The following is a 17,854-nucleotide window of genomic DNA, read 5'->3' on the forward strand; positions in this document are numbered from 1 at the left end:
TATATATATATATATATATATATATATATATATATATATATATATATATATATATATATATATATATATATATATATATATATATATATATATATATATATATATATATATATATATATAGTTGTGTGTTCGAACTGACTGGCAAAATATAAAACCATTATATTACTTTCAATGCATTCTATACATGATAAACGATTAAAGTAGAACGCTAACTATTTAAAAAAAAATACACGTTTAATAGTTAAAGGTGAAGTAATATTTACAAAAAAAGTCATTAGAAGGATACAAATAACAGCTTGCGAACGGGTTCACAAAGTGTGAAGTATTAAAATTTCAACTAATTTTACCACATAACATATGCCACATTCGATTTGTTTCCATCTATACTGTTTGTGTGTAGCGCTATTTCTTTTCGATTCATTCCTTGAATGAGCAATAAATCAGCGATTGAATTATGACCTGTACCTTTTTGGCTTCCGCAAAAATGAAAAAAAATCGTGTAGCTAACCCTCTGGTTAAAAAAATGCTCATTTAACCCAAATAGACACAACTCTTTGATGCGTACCGGGTATCTTTATATGAGGCTTTTCATTTTTTATACATTTACCTTTTACCACTAAAATTTTTTTGCTTTTGTTTAATTGCTACTAAAAGATATTTTACACGAACACATTGGATTATCACCGGTTGCTGCACGCATAAAGCTACTACAGGTACATTTGGTGTAGCGGTGTCTTTGGATTCAATGATAATAATCTTAACACCGTGGAAAATGGTATGAAAGATACTCAACGCACGGCATACTGCTGGGAGAGAAGGAATGTCAAAAAAGCAATAAATTTTACTTAAGTCAAAACATCGACTCAAGGGTGTTTATCAAATCTTTTGTACGACAATAAAATCCTTAACCTTGTGAGTTGTGTAGATGGGCAGTCCGTCTGGACAGCGACTAACCTTTGCACTTTATCTATTAAGTCTACAGAATCAAGTGTTAACGTCTCACTGGCGTATGGAACATTTGAAATATAGACAAATGGTTGACCCTATTGTAGGTGAAACTATAACTTAGAAAACCGTATTATTACAGAAATGCTAGATTTTTATTCCGAATAATCGCGATGTACTCTTTTCAATACTAAATTAACAATTAGATTATTGAGAAAGCTATTGCAATTCGTCTGCACGGAAATAATAGCACTTTTTCACCTTCATTAATATGATATTGTTCGGTCACGCAGTGGCAACTCGAAACTCACCGCACACGTCATCGAACTTGCTGAGTCCCGGGTATAGAGCAACTGGCATCAGGATATTTATGATCATAAATCATTTGTCCCACGTCGTGGTGGATACGAGAATAGCTATGAGCGTTAATTCAACGAGTTTTATAATCGATGAGATTGACTGAGATCCAGATGGCACATGCCAAGCAAAAGCTACAAAAAAACTATAACATTCATTACAAATAAGCAGGCAATGAAGAATGATACACATGCCACAAACAACGCAAGAGCAAATGTTACTGAACAAAACACATTGAAATAGGCACGATACAGATACTCGATAATTTTAAATGAACGCAAAAATGTGCGAGTCTAATCAAGAATTAATAATACACATTTTTTCTAAGCCATGTCTGAGTTCTATACGTTCGCCATCAAAAACAATTGTTATCATTTTGCTTATTAAAGTCACCTTTTAACCTAAATAAATAAAGTATTAGTTATGATTGAGCCGTGTTTAACTGCAATTATTTTGCTAATATACACCTGTTTTTTATTTCTAGCCAACAAACTAAAATTTCAGCCAGTCTTGGACACAAAATTGATCATCCAAGTTATATCCATTTGACAATAAGTGGAACGTGGAACGTGAAACGATTTCTTCATTTTTGTACAAACAAAGATACGTTTTAAAATTGTTTTATTTTTTATGTTTAAAATGAGTTAAAGCACTTTTAATAAATTAAAATAAATTAATTTAAACAATCGACTTCATCTTTCTTCTTGACACAACAGGTATGTTTCAATAAAAAACAATCCTGATCGAGCTCGCCACGAATTTGAGTTTGTTTACATATTTTTAAAGCTGAAACTCGGAAGCTAGTTTTGCCTGTGGTTTTGTATGGACTGTTGATATGATTTCAGCAGCCAACTGTTAAACTTCATAAATACGAAACTGGCTAGTATCGAAAACCCTTCAATACAATGAAGCGTATTCCACATTGTGTTAAATGATTTTCATTAAAATAATTATTGTAGATAAATTATTTATTTACACTTTTTAGGCATAATGGTATCCTCAGCATATTGGAGCGAATAACGAAAATCCGGTCGGTTTTCTGACCAACAGTTTAGTTGTTCACTGTTCAAAATTCAAAACATGGCTCAACGTTATATACCGTAAAGTTTACAGGTTACTCGTTTTCACCTTAAAACTACTCCATTTGAAATCTGTAGCTCAAAATCTGGCAGATTTCCCACCATAGAAATGGGAAGGAACGTTGTCCTGTAGTATAGTTCATTTTCCCCGTCAGCTCCCTGTTATAAAAATCTTCCTAAAAATCAAGTAGGATGAATTCTCGCCTACAATGATGCCTACTATGATTTTCGTCGTTCGTTCGTTCCAAATGGAATACCAATATGTCTAGTCGATTAATAATTAATTTATAACTACAGTCAGAATTCATTAGTTGAACGCTTTTTAGTTGGCATGCTTTTAAGTTAAACGCTCAATAGTTGGCTGACAGTTCAATTAAACCCATGAGTTTGTATGAAAAACCCGGTTTTTGTAAAATTCACAAAAAATCTCATGGCCTGCCGCGAAAAAATTTTTAGATTTTCTGTATGGAAAAATGGGCCAACTAAACAGCACATATTCAATAGTTGGCAGGGAATCGAAGTTCAACCAGTGAGTTCAGACTGTACAAAGATGTGAAATAGTATTAAGCAAAACTCATACATTCACTATTTTTACCTATCTCTTCGATTTTCCCCAAATCGCGAAAAACGACTGTCCATATAGTTGTGGTAGGCGCTGTATAATAATTCTCAATACGATCATTTAATAAGTGCCATAAACAAAATCCTAATTATTTGCAATATTCTAAGAAAGTTTTTCGATATTCTTTCATTCTTTTTTGTTTTACCTTAGATCAATTTTGCTAATCTAATTCCATCGATTTTTTTTCGAGATATTAAATCTATTTTAGCACGCATAACATTTGTAAATTTAATAATACATATTTGTTTATGCATTTGTATCGATGACTATATTTTCATGTATGTACAGGCTTCACGACAAAACATCGAGTTATTCAATTTTTCATTCTTTACCTAAATGTGCTTGCTGGGCCAAACTCCCGATTTAGATGAGAAAGTTAGCATGCAATATGTATGAATGTAAGGAGCATATGAAAATTCATGCTTTTATCAGAAGAGCATAGCAGCAATCTTTTCTGGCGAAGGCATCAGCATGCAAACAGCATAATATGCAAAAAAAAATGTGCATGTTCTGCTATGTATTTACCAAAAATTTGATCGTCCCAAAACGTACTTGCTGTAGCTTCGGTTAGTTTGATTGATTTATACATCACAATTTATGCATCCATAGCCTAACATTTTTTCAAGCTAATATCGTACAGGTGATTCAGTGAAGTGAAGAGTGATCTGAATATGCGTTAACAATGTATTCAGATTGATGCTATTTTTGTTTTCATTCTGACAGAACAGTCACATTGTAATGCAAGTACATAATAGCATTAATTTCGGAATAACAATCAGCTGAAATTCAAAGCATAGTATCAATTTAAATAAAGTTAAAAAAATAAAAATAAAGTTATTTTTTTGTGTACATAATTATGCATCACAAAATAGTCATTCTAATAAGCGGTCAGAGAGTTATATCAGCGAGTCTTAAAAACTTATCAGCTTAAGCTGAAATATTTTTTTCTAAGTATCTAAAAGACTGTATCATCTACATCAGCTGTGTCAAACTCATTTCATCATAGGGCCGCATATACAGATTTTCAATGATTCACGGGCCGCAAATTTGAGAATAAAAAATATACCTAAATATTTATATAACATATTGCTTAAAAACATTATTGTTGAACAAACTGACTTTTTGGAAGTACACTCGCTTCAAATCTGGAATCGTTTCTTATTTACAAATTTTGGGATGTTATTTTTCATTGTGCTCTTTTATATTAAAAAAAGTTTAATATACTTTTAAAGTCACATGCAATTTCTTTTATTCTTATTATTAAAATAGGATATTTTTCATTAGTCGCGTTCTCACACGGCAGTTCTCTTAGAAAATATCGCTCAACCCCACTGTTTCACTGAGGTAGGGGGAATCTAGCAGCCTGTTGCGAATTTTTTTCCGAGCTATCCATCGCTGGATGAATAACAAAAAATATTTGCCCGCAATTTTTTGACATAACAAGAGAAAAATTGTAATAAAACGTGTTTAAACATTATTCCAAGTTCCAAGTGTTCTGGTGGTAGGGTAAGTGTACCAATTATGGCCATAGTACCTATTATGGCCATAGCAACCAGTATTTTTGCTATAAAACAGTAAATTTACATTCTGCAACCATGGATGGTTTTTTTGTATCAAATATGAACCTTTTAAAACATTCATGCTTCATTAGTTACATGTCAGAAACATGCATTCATAAAATATCACTCTTTTAAAATGTGCAGCTAAGATTTTGGTCATCTCTTACCATTTTGCTAAGAGCACCACAATAGGATATTAGTGATTTACAAGCATCTAAACTTATTGTTATATGAAAAAACACCATTATGATGTAAAATGCTTGTTATTTAAAAGCTTCACATCAAAATGTATCAATTTTGTATCGAAAATGTGCCTTTTTGCCATATGTCCATAATTGGTACAACTAAACAACGATGTACCAATTATCGCACTAGACAAGTGTACCAATTATGGCCATAGCACCAATCATGGCCATAAGGAGCTCTTTTTATTTTAAAACAATCTATTTCATTTTAAAACTTTCTAAAGTATATTAATATTAAATACAAACTATATTCTGAACATTGATTCCAAAAACATCGTAAAGGAACTGTATCTTTTATTAATTATTCCAGTTTAAAAATGAGTCCTCAGAAGAGTTGACATTCCTTAGCGTTTTGTTAAGACCATTGCGGTTGAATATAGGTGACTTTTAAAGCTTTTAATCACATATTATACTCTAAAACTTAATTTTGGCAATTATTACTACAATTGTCACGGATTGAAGTTAATATATATATATATATATATATATATATATATATATATATATATATATATATATATATATATATATATATATATATATATATATATATATATATATATATATATATATATATATATATATATATATATATATATATATATAATAGTCAGTTGATATTGTGTACATAATAGGCACAACTATTCTTATTCCTCTATTTGGTGTAACGTTTTACGCGAGCATGCCGGTCTATAGAAACTTTTGATACTTAGCCGAATATTCAATACTTGCTACAGGGGAAAGGTCCATACTTCGCTTGAACCCATAACGGGCATGTTATTGAGTCGTACGAGTTGACGACTGTACCACGGAACTGCTCTTCAACCTTTTTAGGATCGCGGGCTTTGAAAATACATTTGCCGCAGCACACACCTAATAGAGCGCTTACATTGTATAGACTTAGTTCAAAGTTTTTTATCAAAAAATATCTTACGATGTGTACTGTAAGAAGCGTTTATTTAAAAAATTCTAATTTGTCGAGGAACACTTCTGTTAACGCCACGGACCCCAAGTCGGCCGCGGAACACAGGTTGGAGACCACTGCTATAGGGTACCAATTACCGTAGAAGATGATCAAATCTTTACCATAGGCTAACATAAACACCAAAATACTCAATTTAAGTTGTTAACCTAGTTTGTGTCTAGAATGTGTCTAAAATTATAAATGCTAATTTTCGTTTCTGCCTTAATCAACCACATGCTCGTCATGGGTTCAATTGCAATATGGACCATGACTTTATACTTAGGACTGACTATCCTGCTATGGGCAAAATCATTAAGTCTCTGAAAGCCAAGTCGCAGTAGTGGTAAAGGCAGGCCTTGAACGATAACGGTTGTTGAGCCAAATAAGAATAAGAAGAATTTTTAGTTCTGAATTGTTTTACATTACTTTTTTTTAAATTCATCACATAACGTGATTTTTTGCATGTAAAATTCATGATTTTTAATATATGGCCATAATAGGGACCCTGTTATAATCATAATTGGAACACTAGTGCCATAATTGGTACATTTTAAAGCAACAGTTATTAGATTTTTTCAGTAATTAATGATTAAATCCAATCAAATTAAAAAATATGTGCAGATTTTACACATTTCAGGCTTCCAAAATCGATATAGAAACACATGATTGTGTAAAAAACGAATTTAAACAGCGAACAAAAGTGCGAATTGGGGACAAACTATGTCCATAATCGGAACACTTACCCTATATGCATTTGTTATAACAGGAACCCGTATTTACGAATATTTTTGTTTAAATTACGATAATTTTGTCTGATGCAGATTTGTGGTATGTGATCCTATAAAGATCGGCAAACCTTTTTTTGACACTTAAAGGGAGATGATTCGCTAATTGAAGTATGGGCCGTGTGAGCTAATCTATTAATAAGCTTTATATTGCAAGGCTTCGGCATTTCGGTTATTTTAATCCTTAATCTAAATCCTTTAGGCTTAAGTGTAATCATATCATTTTGGTTTTGATTTTTGGGGAGGTTGAAAAGTACATTAATTCGTCTTGCAGAATTAATGGGGGTATAAATAATTACAACTTGGCTACAATAATTTTTGTTGACATTTATGGTGGCATGATTATGAAAAAAAACAGATGTGGCTCCAATCGAATATCAAAGATGTAACATTCTAAGGTCGGAGCCGTGCAAATCCGTTCAGCTAAGATCGGAAATGGTTTTGAGCCGTGGATGCAATTCTGACAATCCATCACTAGTTGTTGCAAAGTTTGGTAGTGTGTGTATCAAGTTATTTTCATTCCTTTTCGTTTATAGACAGTTCACACAAATCTATTTTTCCATACAGAATGTGCAATTGAGTGAGCACAAAATTATCCTAATATTCAGAATTTTATCAAAACATAATACGACTGAGTTTGCATTCGATTCAATGTTTATTAAGGGTCTCGATTGTTCTGTGCGATTGTATAGAATAAGTTTATGAGATGTTATGGGTACATTCATGTTAGTTTCGAAAAATATACCAACAAAAGGATTGTTCTTCTCTGGAAAATGTAATACACTTCGACAAATAGTAATAACAGATTTTTGGTTTGCAGTGCTTTTAGTAATTCTCAAAATATTCTCGCGGGCCACATTCAGAATCGACGTGGGCCGCATGCGGCCCGCGAGCCGCCAGTTTGACATACCTGATCTACATAAATAAATTAGTTACTTAACATAGTTTATTTCATTTTTTTGGTATGAAAACAAACGTCTTAACATGAGCAAATCTTGTTGAGTAATAATATCGCTTTTTATCTGGTTAGCAAAACTTTTGCTAAATTTTTAATAATGATGAACAAATATAATTACAATTTATTGAACACCTATATGAATCTGTCGTAATGGAATTGTTGTAAGCAAATGACCTTAGAAAGCGATCTATAATATTTTTAATAGTTTTATTTTTAACAGACTTCACAAGGTCTTTGATTCGTCACTATATTTGATCATATTTAAAAACGAAAACTTTTAATGATTCTGTATAAAAAAAAAACAAGATAAACAAACAAGTATGAAGAATACTTATAAGTAATTATTCACAGTAACTACTGAAGACAGGAACCCTACCATTAACCGTGGAGACAAGGTACTGAACGTTGTGTAGGTCGTATTTAAGAAAATTGCAACATCGATGTCCCTTAAAATGCAAATTATCATGCTTACGTTAGCAGATTTTTGTGCTAAAAATCAACCAACACGATATAAGTACAGCAGATATTTCGTATGGTAGGAACGAAAGAATATAAATAAAAAGGAACTACAGAAAACAGACAAAAAGAGCTGTGAGGCATAAACGAAACCAGTTATTGGGTGAAAATATTTTTTAATTTGATTCCCATCATGCTTTTTGTGCAATCATGTTCCACTCTGATCTAGTTTATTGTGAAATTATAAGGGCAGTGCAAAAAACTGGTAGTTAGGGTGTTGGCACAAAGATGAAAATGGTCGACCGTTCTGAAGAACATCAAATGTATCGAGTAAATGGTTATTAATCGAAAAATTACTTTCATCAGATTTTAGCATATTTTGTGTGTCAATAACAATACCTACAACGGAAAAGAAAATGTTCAGAGGTCACATAGTAACCCGAACAGAGTACGGCGAATCTTTTTCGTGCATTTTGTACCATCCGCTGGTGGCTGGATGGCACAAATATTTGCTTGTATTATTTATTATATTTGATATTTGACATTATAATATTTGACAGATGTAAATAAAACTGTGTGCTTGGGTATTAAAACTTAGTGTTGGGATCCCTGTGCACGATAAAACATTATTCTTAAAGTTTCTAGTGATTTACTTACGGTAATAACAATTACAAATACACATTAACGTAAACTTTTATGAAATTGTCATTTTCAAATCCACAAATGAATCGTGTTATCGAAACGCATCGCCACGAATGTCAGTCAAACATTATCCGGGTTGTATTCATTTGACAGTTACGTTCCGTCACAATTCATTTCGCTATTTGTGCGCAAACAAAGGTGCATTTTAAAATCGTGTTCTTTTCTTTTCTTCTGTTTGAAATGGGTTATAGTGCATTTATTAGATTGAAAATTAAATCGACCCAAACAATGTTTAACCTTTCCTTGCGAAATATTCACGCTTCAGCAAAAAATGCAATCCTTATGAACTAAACTGATCGGGCCTGCCATGCATCGACGTTTGTTTACAAATTTTACATTTTAAAATCCTCAATTATTCGATTTAAACACCATTTTAGACTGTATATGCAAGCTACGAGGTCATTTGTTAAGAAATGAAAAATGTTAGTAATAGTAATAGTCTAAAGTAGTCTCAAGAACTTTCCAGGAAGCCTCAAACTCAGAAACTAGGTGAAAATATTAGGTGTCTGATTTATGAAATCCCCCACTGTAGATAGTGGTGGGTGCTGCGAATCGACTAATACAAAATAGGTTAAATTGCGGAATAATAAATCACATGGTCAAAACAAGCTTAAACAGAAAAATATCTTTCAACCACACTTTGCCACAGAGTTAGTGTGGAGGTACTCGTATTGCGCAAATGTTTAAGTTTTACGTTTTGGTAACATATGGCCGTTTGCCCCGCGTGTCAAAATAGCATATGAAACCCTAATTCTTAATTCATTGTGGTTCAAGTATTCAAATTAAAATGAATTTTCGTTAAACTGCTTAACTTGTCCATTTTGCCCCAGTTTCCTCTAAACATTACAGGATCAACCGTCAACTCGAACAACTTAACAACATGTTTGTCTTGGGCACAAGCCCCGAATGGACCGTGCCTCCATAGGACTGACTATCCTGCTACGGGTAATCAGTAAGTCACTGAAAGCCAATCGTACTTGCCAATGCACAGGCAGGCTTTGGCCGACCTCAGTTGTTGGGCCATAGAAGAAGATGTTCACTTTAACTGTCAAAATTTTCCCATGGCTTTGTGTCAATTTATTCTAAACGCTTCAACCTGTTCTCTTTCAAAGACCTTGATTGCTTTCATACCCTTACAAAAGTCGATCGAGTTCAGTATTTAGTGTAGCTACTCTATTTTTTAAAATAATTAATAAATGATTTGTTATCTACCAAAACATTGAAAAAGAACCATATTTTTACCAAATTGCTGAAACATAACGGTGAAAAAAAAACTAAAAGCATTTGTCTGATATTCGATAAATTTCACAGCTCAATTTGTTCCCATACAAAGCGGAACGATCGAATGTTTGTAGCATAGTACATTTTTCTCGTGAGCGTCATGGTATACCTGTTTCAAAAACAAAACAAAAAAGAAACGATAAAATGAACTCTTTGGCAGCGAAATGAGTGTCAAACGACATCAAAATGACAGCCGGATCGAACATTTTTTTATAATAAGGTCATTACGCTAGAGAAGGATTACAATTATTTCGTCTAGTACCCTTTAACTTATTTTTAAATCAGGAGGAACCTGCAAATATGCTATTGTTTACAAAATTATGAAAGTAAGAGTGTCTTAATCCAGCAAAGGATATATACTAACTGACTAACAGAAGGGCCTTTAATGTCAGCCAGTTTTATAAATAATGTTAAACAAACGAAATCATTCCCACAACCTAAGGGAGTTATTAAAGTGTTCAGCCTGTATAAATTCAGAATGAAAAGAAGTAATCAAACAAATAATATTCCAAGAGAGGTAAAAAACGCGTTAGAGTGAAACGATGTTTTAAAATGTATTAAAATGAATGATTTAGATTATATTAAAAAAAAAAAATATATATATATATATATATATATATATATATATTATTATTTATTATTTTATTATATTATATATATATATATATATATATATATATATATATATATATATATATATATATATATATATATATATATATATATATATATATATATATATATATATATAAAAATCTTTAAACGTTTTGTTCATTACAACTTTCTTATTTCTACTTTTACAATGAGTATGTTTAGATACAAATTACATGCACAAAATAAATTCATTTTGTTGCCAATCGCATAGGATACGGAATCTTTTCAATTAGCAAGCCGCTTCGCTAGTAGCTTTGTTGAGAGCAATATTGGACTTTAGCTAATGGATGAAAGTTTAAATAGCTACATTTCATAACTAAAGTATCCTACAATTGAAGCTTGGTTTCGTTAAAAAAAAAAAACAAATATTTAAATTTGAAAAGTAATGATAAAAGTAATGAAATTTTTATTTGTACCTCTAAACCCACATTATACGTTACTTTCTACGTTATAAAGTTTATCGATAATGGGTGTCGCATTTAAAGGATTTTTTGTAATTTGTGGAAATCATAAATTATCTGCTTGTTGATAGGGGAATTTTTTTACTATTTCCACTTCTCATGTTCAATTTTGTTCCTACGCCATACAACGCCATTTGTTAAGAGCATCCTGAAACGGCTGAATTTTTTTTAAATTGTTATATAAATATTACACTACGGCTAATTAATCAGGCATCTGAATCAAACAAAAACCTGATATGTTTATATGAATATATCTTATCCACCTTTCGTAAGGACACGTTGTGAATCATTTTTTTTTTCTGAACATACCTTCATTGTAATCACTTACGATTTTCCCTATATAGTTTAAGCGCAAAACGTAAAACAGATATGATGCGAACGCATTCAAGCATTATGCCACAAACATTGACTCGCGACGGATCGAACCAATATCATGAGTTGAACTGCTAACCATGTGTTCGGTTTTAGTGGGTTTTATTTTTCGTAATTATGAATAAACTTTTCAAGTAATGTTTGACTTTTCTAAAAAAAAGGAAAATCTCAGTTTCAGCTAAAAAGCTTTTTAATGAATCGACATTAGGTAACTTTTTTTAATGATAAAATATATGCAGAATACCTGAATTTAGGAGTTTTTTGTATTATGGTTGAATATACTGCAGATATATTCCTAGAATCAGACAGGTTGCCATTTTTAAATTCAGTTTGAAAACTGCCGTTTATGTGTATTTACAAGCATTTATAGAATGATGATATGATAGTAGTAAAGTCGTTCAATGCTATGCTTAACAACATGTTTTGCAATCAAATCTCATACATATTTGATCTTTAACCACCGACAAACCGACGTGACACTGGCGTTACAAAAGTGTCCCACAGGAAAGTACTGTCATTTACCAGTAATGCGATCACTTCTGTCAAAGTATGCTCTGTTCACTGCTGCTTCGATTTAAACAACTTTTCTAAATACAAATTGTAAAGGAAGTTTGAGGCAAGATTTTGTGAGAATTATTGGACAAAACACCCAGGAAAATCATTTTAAAAGTTTCCAAATCAATGCAAAGATGTGAGAAGTACATAAAACAATACGCATTGGAATTTGCGAAGAAAAACTAAAAGGGGATTTAGCAGTTTTTTCTCTGTGTCAGTGTAGTAAGCGAATCATTCTAGAGATGGCGCTAGTGTTTAACGTATTTTCAATTGAAATAAGGAGACAACTTTTGAAGCTCATTTTGTTCGAAGTGTCACGTCGGTTTGTCAGTGCTTTAACGCCAGATGAGCTAGTTATTCATTGCTAATCAACAGAAAAAACAGATTCATTGATTAATTTCTTTATTCTGTGATGATAAATGTGTTCATTTAAAACTATTTCATATTTTTATTATGTTTGCTATCTTTACGTCATTCATGAATATGAATTCAAATTTCAAATGCAAAAAGTTATTCATGAAACGGGTACGAAAATACTCATACCATTTCAATTACATGTGTGTTTTATTTAATGGAGGTAATAAGTAATTCCGGTCTGGTGGTACAGTCGTCAACTCATACGACTTAACAACATACCCATCATGGGTTCAAGCCCCAAATAGAACGGGCCCCCATACGTAGGACTGACTATCCTGCTATGGTAACAATAAGTCATTGAAAGCCAATCTCACTTCATTAGTGGGTACAGGCAGGCCTTGACCGTCAACGGTTGTTGTGCCAAAGAAGAAGAAGAATTAGTAATTAAAACTAACGCAAATAGGATAACTAAAATAACACTGCTCATGTTTTTGTGCCAGTATGACTCGAATATATCGTCAGCTCTTAAATTTCTCTATGTTTTATTTCTGATCCCATGAGCATGCTTCAGTTTTCAATTGGCGTGGAAATCAACATATGACGTGCGTGATTGAAATATGCATCATAAGTGGTCGTAGCTTCTATTTTGTCATTCACACTTGTTGCGCTCATCAACGATTTTAAACCCAAGAGCCGGAAATGGCTTATAAGGCTACCCACAGTTAGCTGGGCTAACACTACTTGCATCGTATGCTCCATCCATATTAGCTTAGTAATGCCGGAGAAATAGAACGGGATGGTTCTCTCGTTCTCTCAACGCGGCACAGTAAATATACAAACCATCCATCGTCACCATCGAAAGAGCGATCGGCGTGCGATCGATGGTTGAGTATACCAAACAAATACATCCTAATATGCGGCTACCGTACAATGTTTGCTGACAGGCGGGTGGAACACGATGAGTAAATGCAAACAATTTTCTCTTAGTAACGTCTTCCACACACGAAACACTGTTTCATTTTACATGAGTGATGAAAATGATTAGTGAGAGAACAAAAGGATTACATGCCGCGCATCGCTCTGTACATTTTGCATTTCTTTCCCCTTTCTTTGCTAGTCTCATGGTCTGACCTATGAATTAAAGGTATAATCAGTATGTTTACTTTGAGAAACATTTTTGTTTGCTTTTTCATCAATTTTCACTTGTCCGTTTTACGCATTTTTTGAAAAGGCTACGGTCTTATTAGATCGTTCATTGTCATACGTGAAGCAAACCTCATATTGTCTGTGTATATACGAACTTTTCACCGTTTATAGTTTGTATTGATGGTAGAAAGATGCTTACCATCATCAAAACGGTTGTTATGGACAGGTGTGAAGTGATTGATTGATAATTTCTATCTTTAACATGTGTGTGGAGGCTGTGTTAATGAAACATATGTAGGTCAAAGGGTTGGAAAAGTAAAAATAAATTGAACAATATACAGTTTGATTGATTACAAAATGAATGAAAATGTAAAAATAATCACTAACTACACAAAAAAAATCACTCAATACAACCTGAAATTTGTCTAATCTCTAAAAAACAAAACAAAATGTTACTCACTTTGTCCAATATGCACTCGTTTCATCCATGGATAAATATGGGGTGGAGGTCCTCCTTTCTTACTGCTACTTCCTCCACCACCTTGAGAGCTGCCTCCTTCCGTGCCACTATCATCATCGCTGGCTTCAGACTCATCTTCCGGACTTGCGAGTGGCAGGTTCACCTGGTTTCGATTGCTTATGTTGCTGGTGTTATTGTTCGTGCTACTAGAACTCACGGTAGTTGATGGATTACCCGATTTCAGAGATCGGCTTACACTTTCAACTACTGATCCTGGGGACAGTTTTGGCGAAATCTCAGGCCTACCACTATTTCCATCATTGGCTCCACTGCCTCCTCCACTGGCTGTACTTAAATCCTGAGGACTGGTGGTGCTAGTGTTATTGTTGTTATTAATTACATTTGTACCTGTGCTAGGGCCTTCACTTGCGTATTTACAACTTTGTGAAGTAAGGGCGGATTGCGGTTGTTGTGAAAGTAGGAATTTTTGTGGTTGTAACTGAGTGTAATCCACCATATCGGTAGACTGATGCCCGCCACCTACAGCGCCAGTACTAGCACTGTTTACACTGGTCGCTCCAGCCCCTGCAAGCGGATTGTACGATTGAGGGCTGTAATGGGCCTGATGTGGAGTGCCGGGATAAATATTTGGAGCGTATGTCGATGGTGGGAAATAGCCATCGTTTTGGCCACCTTGACTGCCAGCCGCATTTGGTGAACTATTTGTGTTCTGTGAGTTATTCGGATAGCAGGAGGCAATCGAGTTTACGAACTGATAGGAAGACATCACAAAGTTGTTGGCATCCATGGTTGTGCAGTTACGGAGTCACTAAAACGTTTTTACAGTTGACTGCAAAGAGAAAAAGCTTATATCATTCATTGATACTGCAAAATGTTACCTCAAAAATATGTTTTTATACTTTAAAATCAATTATTAACGTCCTATTGAAAATCAAGTTTTTCAAGATAAGCAAGAAAAAATAATACAACACTTTTCAAACACGTCTTCACTTCATTCTCTGAGATTAGCAAGTCGAACAAAATGCTACTGAAAAACAAATCACGAACCCAACATAAATTAAAATCGCAGCCGTTTGCAGGTCGTGTTACGTTTGAAACTTTTCCCTTGTATTTAATGATGGCGACAACGTTAACAGAGGTAACATGCTGCGATGAAATAAAGAAGACAACACCGCATCATAAACAAGACAAATGTAAGCTGGTAAGTGGTTGGAAACCATGAAGATAACAGAAAGCGTCAACGAGCAACATTAAGGAACAAAGAAAGGAAAATAATTTCCAATGGTACCCTGCAATTTTGAGTCAATGAACAATTTAACCCGATGGCAGTATCACCTATCGCAAGTCTCGGACAATAAGTTTGGATTGTACGCGTTCAGCCCAGCCTTTGAATTTTACCTCAATATGAAATTGGTTTTTTGTAAAGATATGCCAAAAAGCATCTGCAAAATCCAAAATTAAAGAGAAAACCCTCTCGAGACGTGCAAAGAAAAATACTCTGATGATGAAAACGGAGATACAGAAAAGACGAAAACGAAACATCATGAGAACAAAAAATTAAGTCTACCTGAATTCAACGCAGCTATCAGAAAACGGTTGAAAACTGCATGCAGAAATAAAAGAACAAAACTAAAATGGCTTTAAACTTTGAAGACGGTTTCTCAGTCCCACTTTGGCTGTATTTTATCCAACAGTCTGATCTTGCGTAAACATTTGCGTATTCCTTATTTTTTGTTAATAGAATTTTAAAAGAATGAGAGAAATAATAAAGAAAAAAGGTAACATGATATTTTGCACTGCAATCGATTAAACAAAAACATGTGTCGTTCATAGCAAAACCCATTTTACTTCAAAATTGTTCTGATTTTGTCAAATATAATCAATCAAATTTCAGCTTCATTATTTTATAACATAAAATATTGATTAATCTGGTTGTGAATAAATAAACCAATAAAAAATATTTTAATTATATTTTGACAAACATAAAGCATGACCTATTAAATATAATTCTGTTTCAGCTTCCGTTATCGATAAACATCGTTCATGTATATTTGTTAAGTGATGGCCCGATCCGATATATCCATTCAAAATAAAACTCCTACAAAAATTTCAAACATTGGTTAGGTTTAGCTATTAATCAGCCATTTATTCGCAAGCAATGTATAAACAAAACATGAAAAGTACTTTTGCTTAAGGATGTTATAAGAATGATTCTTTAAATTATTAAAGAAGATAAACTTTTTCTTTGTTTTTTGCTTAATGTTGTTCCGGGCAACAAGACAAGAAACAACCCAGTGTTGTGTTTTAATTTTCTAACCAGGCTTTTAGATTAGAGTTTTAAATAAAACGTAACATTGCACATTTTGAAAATAATCACGTAGATCAGCGGTCGGCAAAGTTCGGCCCGCGGGGCTAATACGGCTATATTAAATCTGGCCTGCAAAAGGATTTGCCTGATTTTTAAAGATAGGAAAAAACTATTCGTATAGAAAGTTACTGAAAAACTTTTAGATTAAATTTCATTCCGTCGTACTTGTCCACCCTTGATTATCATAATATGGATTGATGGACTAATCATTACTGACACTTTCGTGACTCGTTCTTACGGAAATTGAACTTGATGGTTCGAAAAGTGGACTATACGTCACACTTTTTGGACAGGCTCATTCTAAATACAATAAAGTCTCGATTCAATGTTTTGTATAATAACTTTAGCAGCGTCTTTCACTAGCTGCAATTGAATTTATTTTAGTTTAGTTAACATCTTTTTTATTTGTATTTGATAACCGCTCGTAAACGCTATTCAAAGTCATTGCAAGGCGCTAGCACAACTTTGTTGAAGCCCTATGGTTTGAAGCTGAACCCTGTTGGAAGCAAAAACTGTCTTTTCTCAAATGTATTTTAGCGCAAGGATTTAAATGGCTTTTGATAATGAAAAACAATGACAATTCCTCTTTGGTTGATATAGCTCCCCAAATCTACTTAGGGGATGAGTTTTGATATCGTTTGACTGCTTGTATATCATGAAGCCGTTAAATGTTGGTATATCAAGACATGCTCCATAAATACGATCATTTTGCTTGTTCAAAGCTACCACAATAGCAATAAATTTTATATGCAAAAAAATTATGTTAAAAATAATAATAATAATAAGCAGCAACTAAGATCTGACTACCGTACTACTATTACAATTAGTTTTAATACAAGGAATTTAATAATCCTTAACCTTGCTTGGATGATACTTTTACATAAAAACAGCAATATCACCAATCGTATTGCTTGATATCATTATCCGACTATTTGGTTTGAAATCTTTCATGATGTAATAATTTGAGTGCCAATTTAACTGGCCCGCAGCTCTTGATCATTTACACAATTTGGACCTTTGCCTCAAAAGTTTAATGAGCGCTGATCTCGACTGAAAATCTGATGCTAGTTTTGTGTATGGTTTGGAGTGTTGACATGATTTCAGCCTCCATCTGTCATACTCCATATAAAAAAGTTGACTAGAATCGTGAAAGGCCCCAATATCATAATTTTCTGCACGAATCATACCAAATAAATGATGATGTGTATAAAAGTACTGAATATAATTAAAAATATCGATTAATCATCTGCATTGTTGCAGAAAAGGTGAAATTCGACTCACGCAGATATTCGAGTTACGCGAATTCCTCGGGAACGCATAAACCGCGTATTTCGGGAAGAGACTATAGTTTTGTTGGCGTGTTGAAATGATTTCAGCTGCCAACTATTTGGGATCCAATATATCAGGTTTAACTTTTTCTGTTGGTTAAGTAACTGTTTATCATAGTTATTTCAGCTGAATTATTACGGTGTTTATTCGGTTTATCATTCTATTCCACTATCATTCT

The 17,854-nt window shown here is 33.2% G+C and overlaps 1 protein-coding gene across 10 annotated transcripts in view; it reads right to left on the reverse strand.

Moving 5' to 3' along the window:
* LOC121590434 (homeotic protein Sex combs reduced-like) overlaps positions 1 to 17,854 on the reverse strand; it is a 42,677-nt gene that overhangs the window by 12,663 nt on the left and 12,160 nt on the right. For all 10 annotated transcript variants that reach the window (XM_041910124.1, XM_041910123.1, XM_041910120.1 and 7 more), the window contains one exon: positions 13,959 to 14,808. In XM_041910124.1, the coding sequence (XP_041766058.1) occupies positions 13,959 to 14,766 (808 nt within the window). In that variant the 5' untranslated portion in view covers positions 14,767 to 14,808. The remainder of the gene's footprint in view (positions 1 to 13,958; positions 14,809 to 17,854) is intronic.

Source organism: Anopheles merus, chromosome 2R (genome assembly GCF_017562075.2).
Source record: "Anopheles merus strain MAF chromosome 2R, AmerM5.1, whole genome shotgun sequence".
Taxonomy (NCBI): domain Eukaryota; kingdom Metazoa; phylum Arthropoda; class Insecta; order Diptera; family Culicidae; genus Anopheles; species Anopheles merus.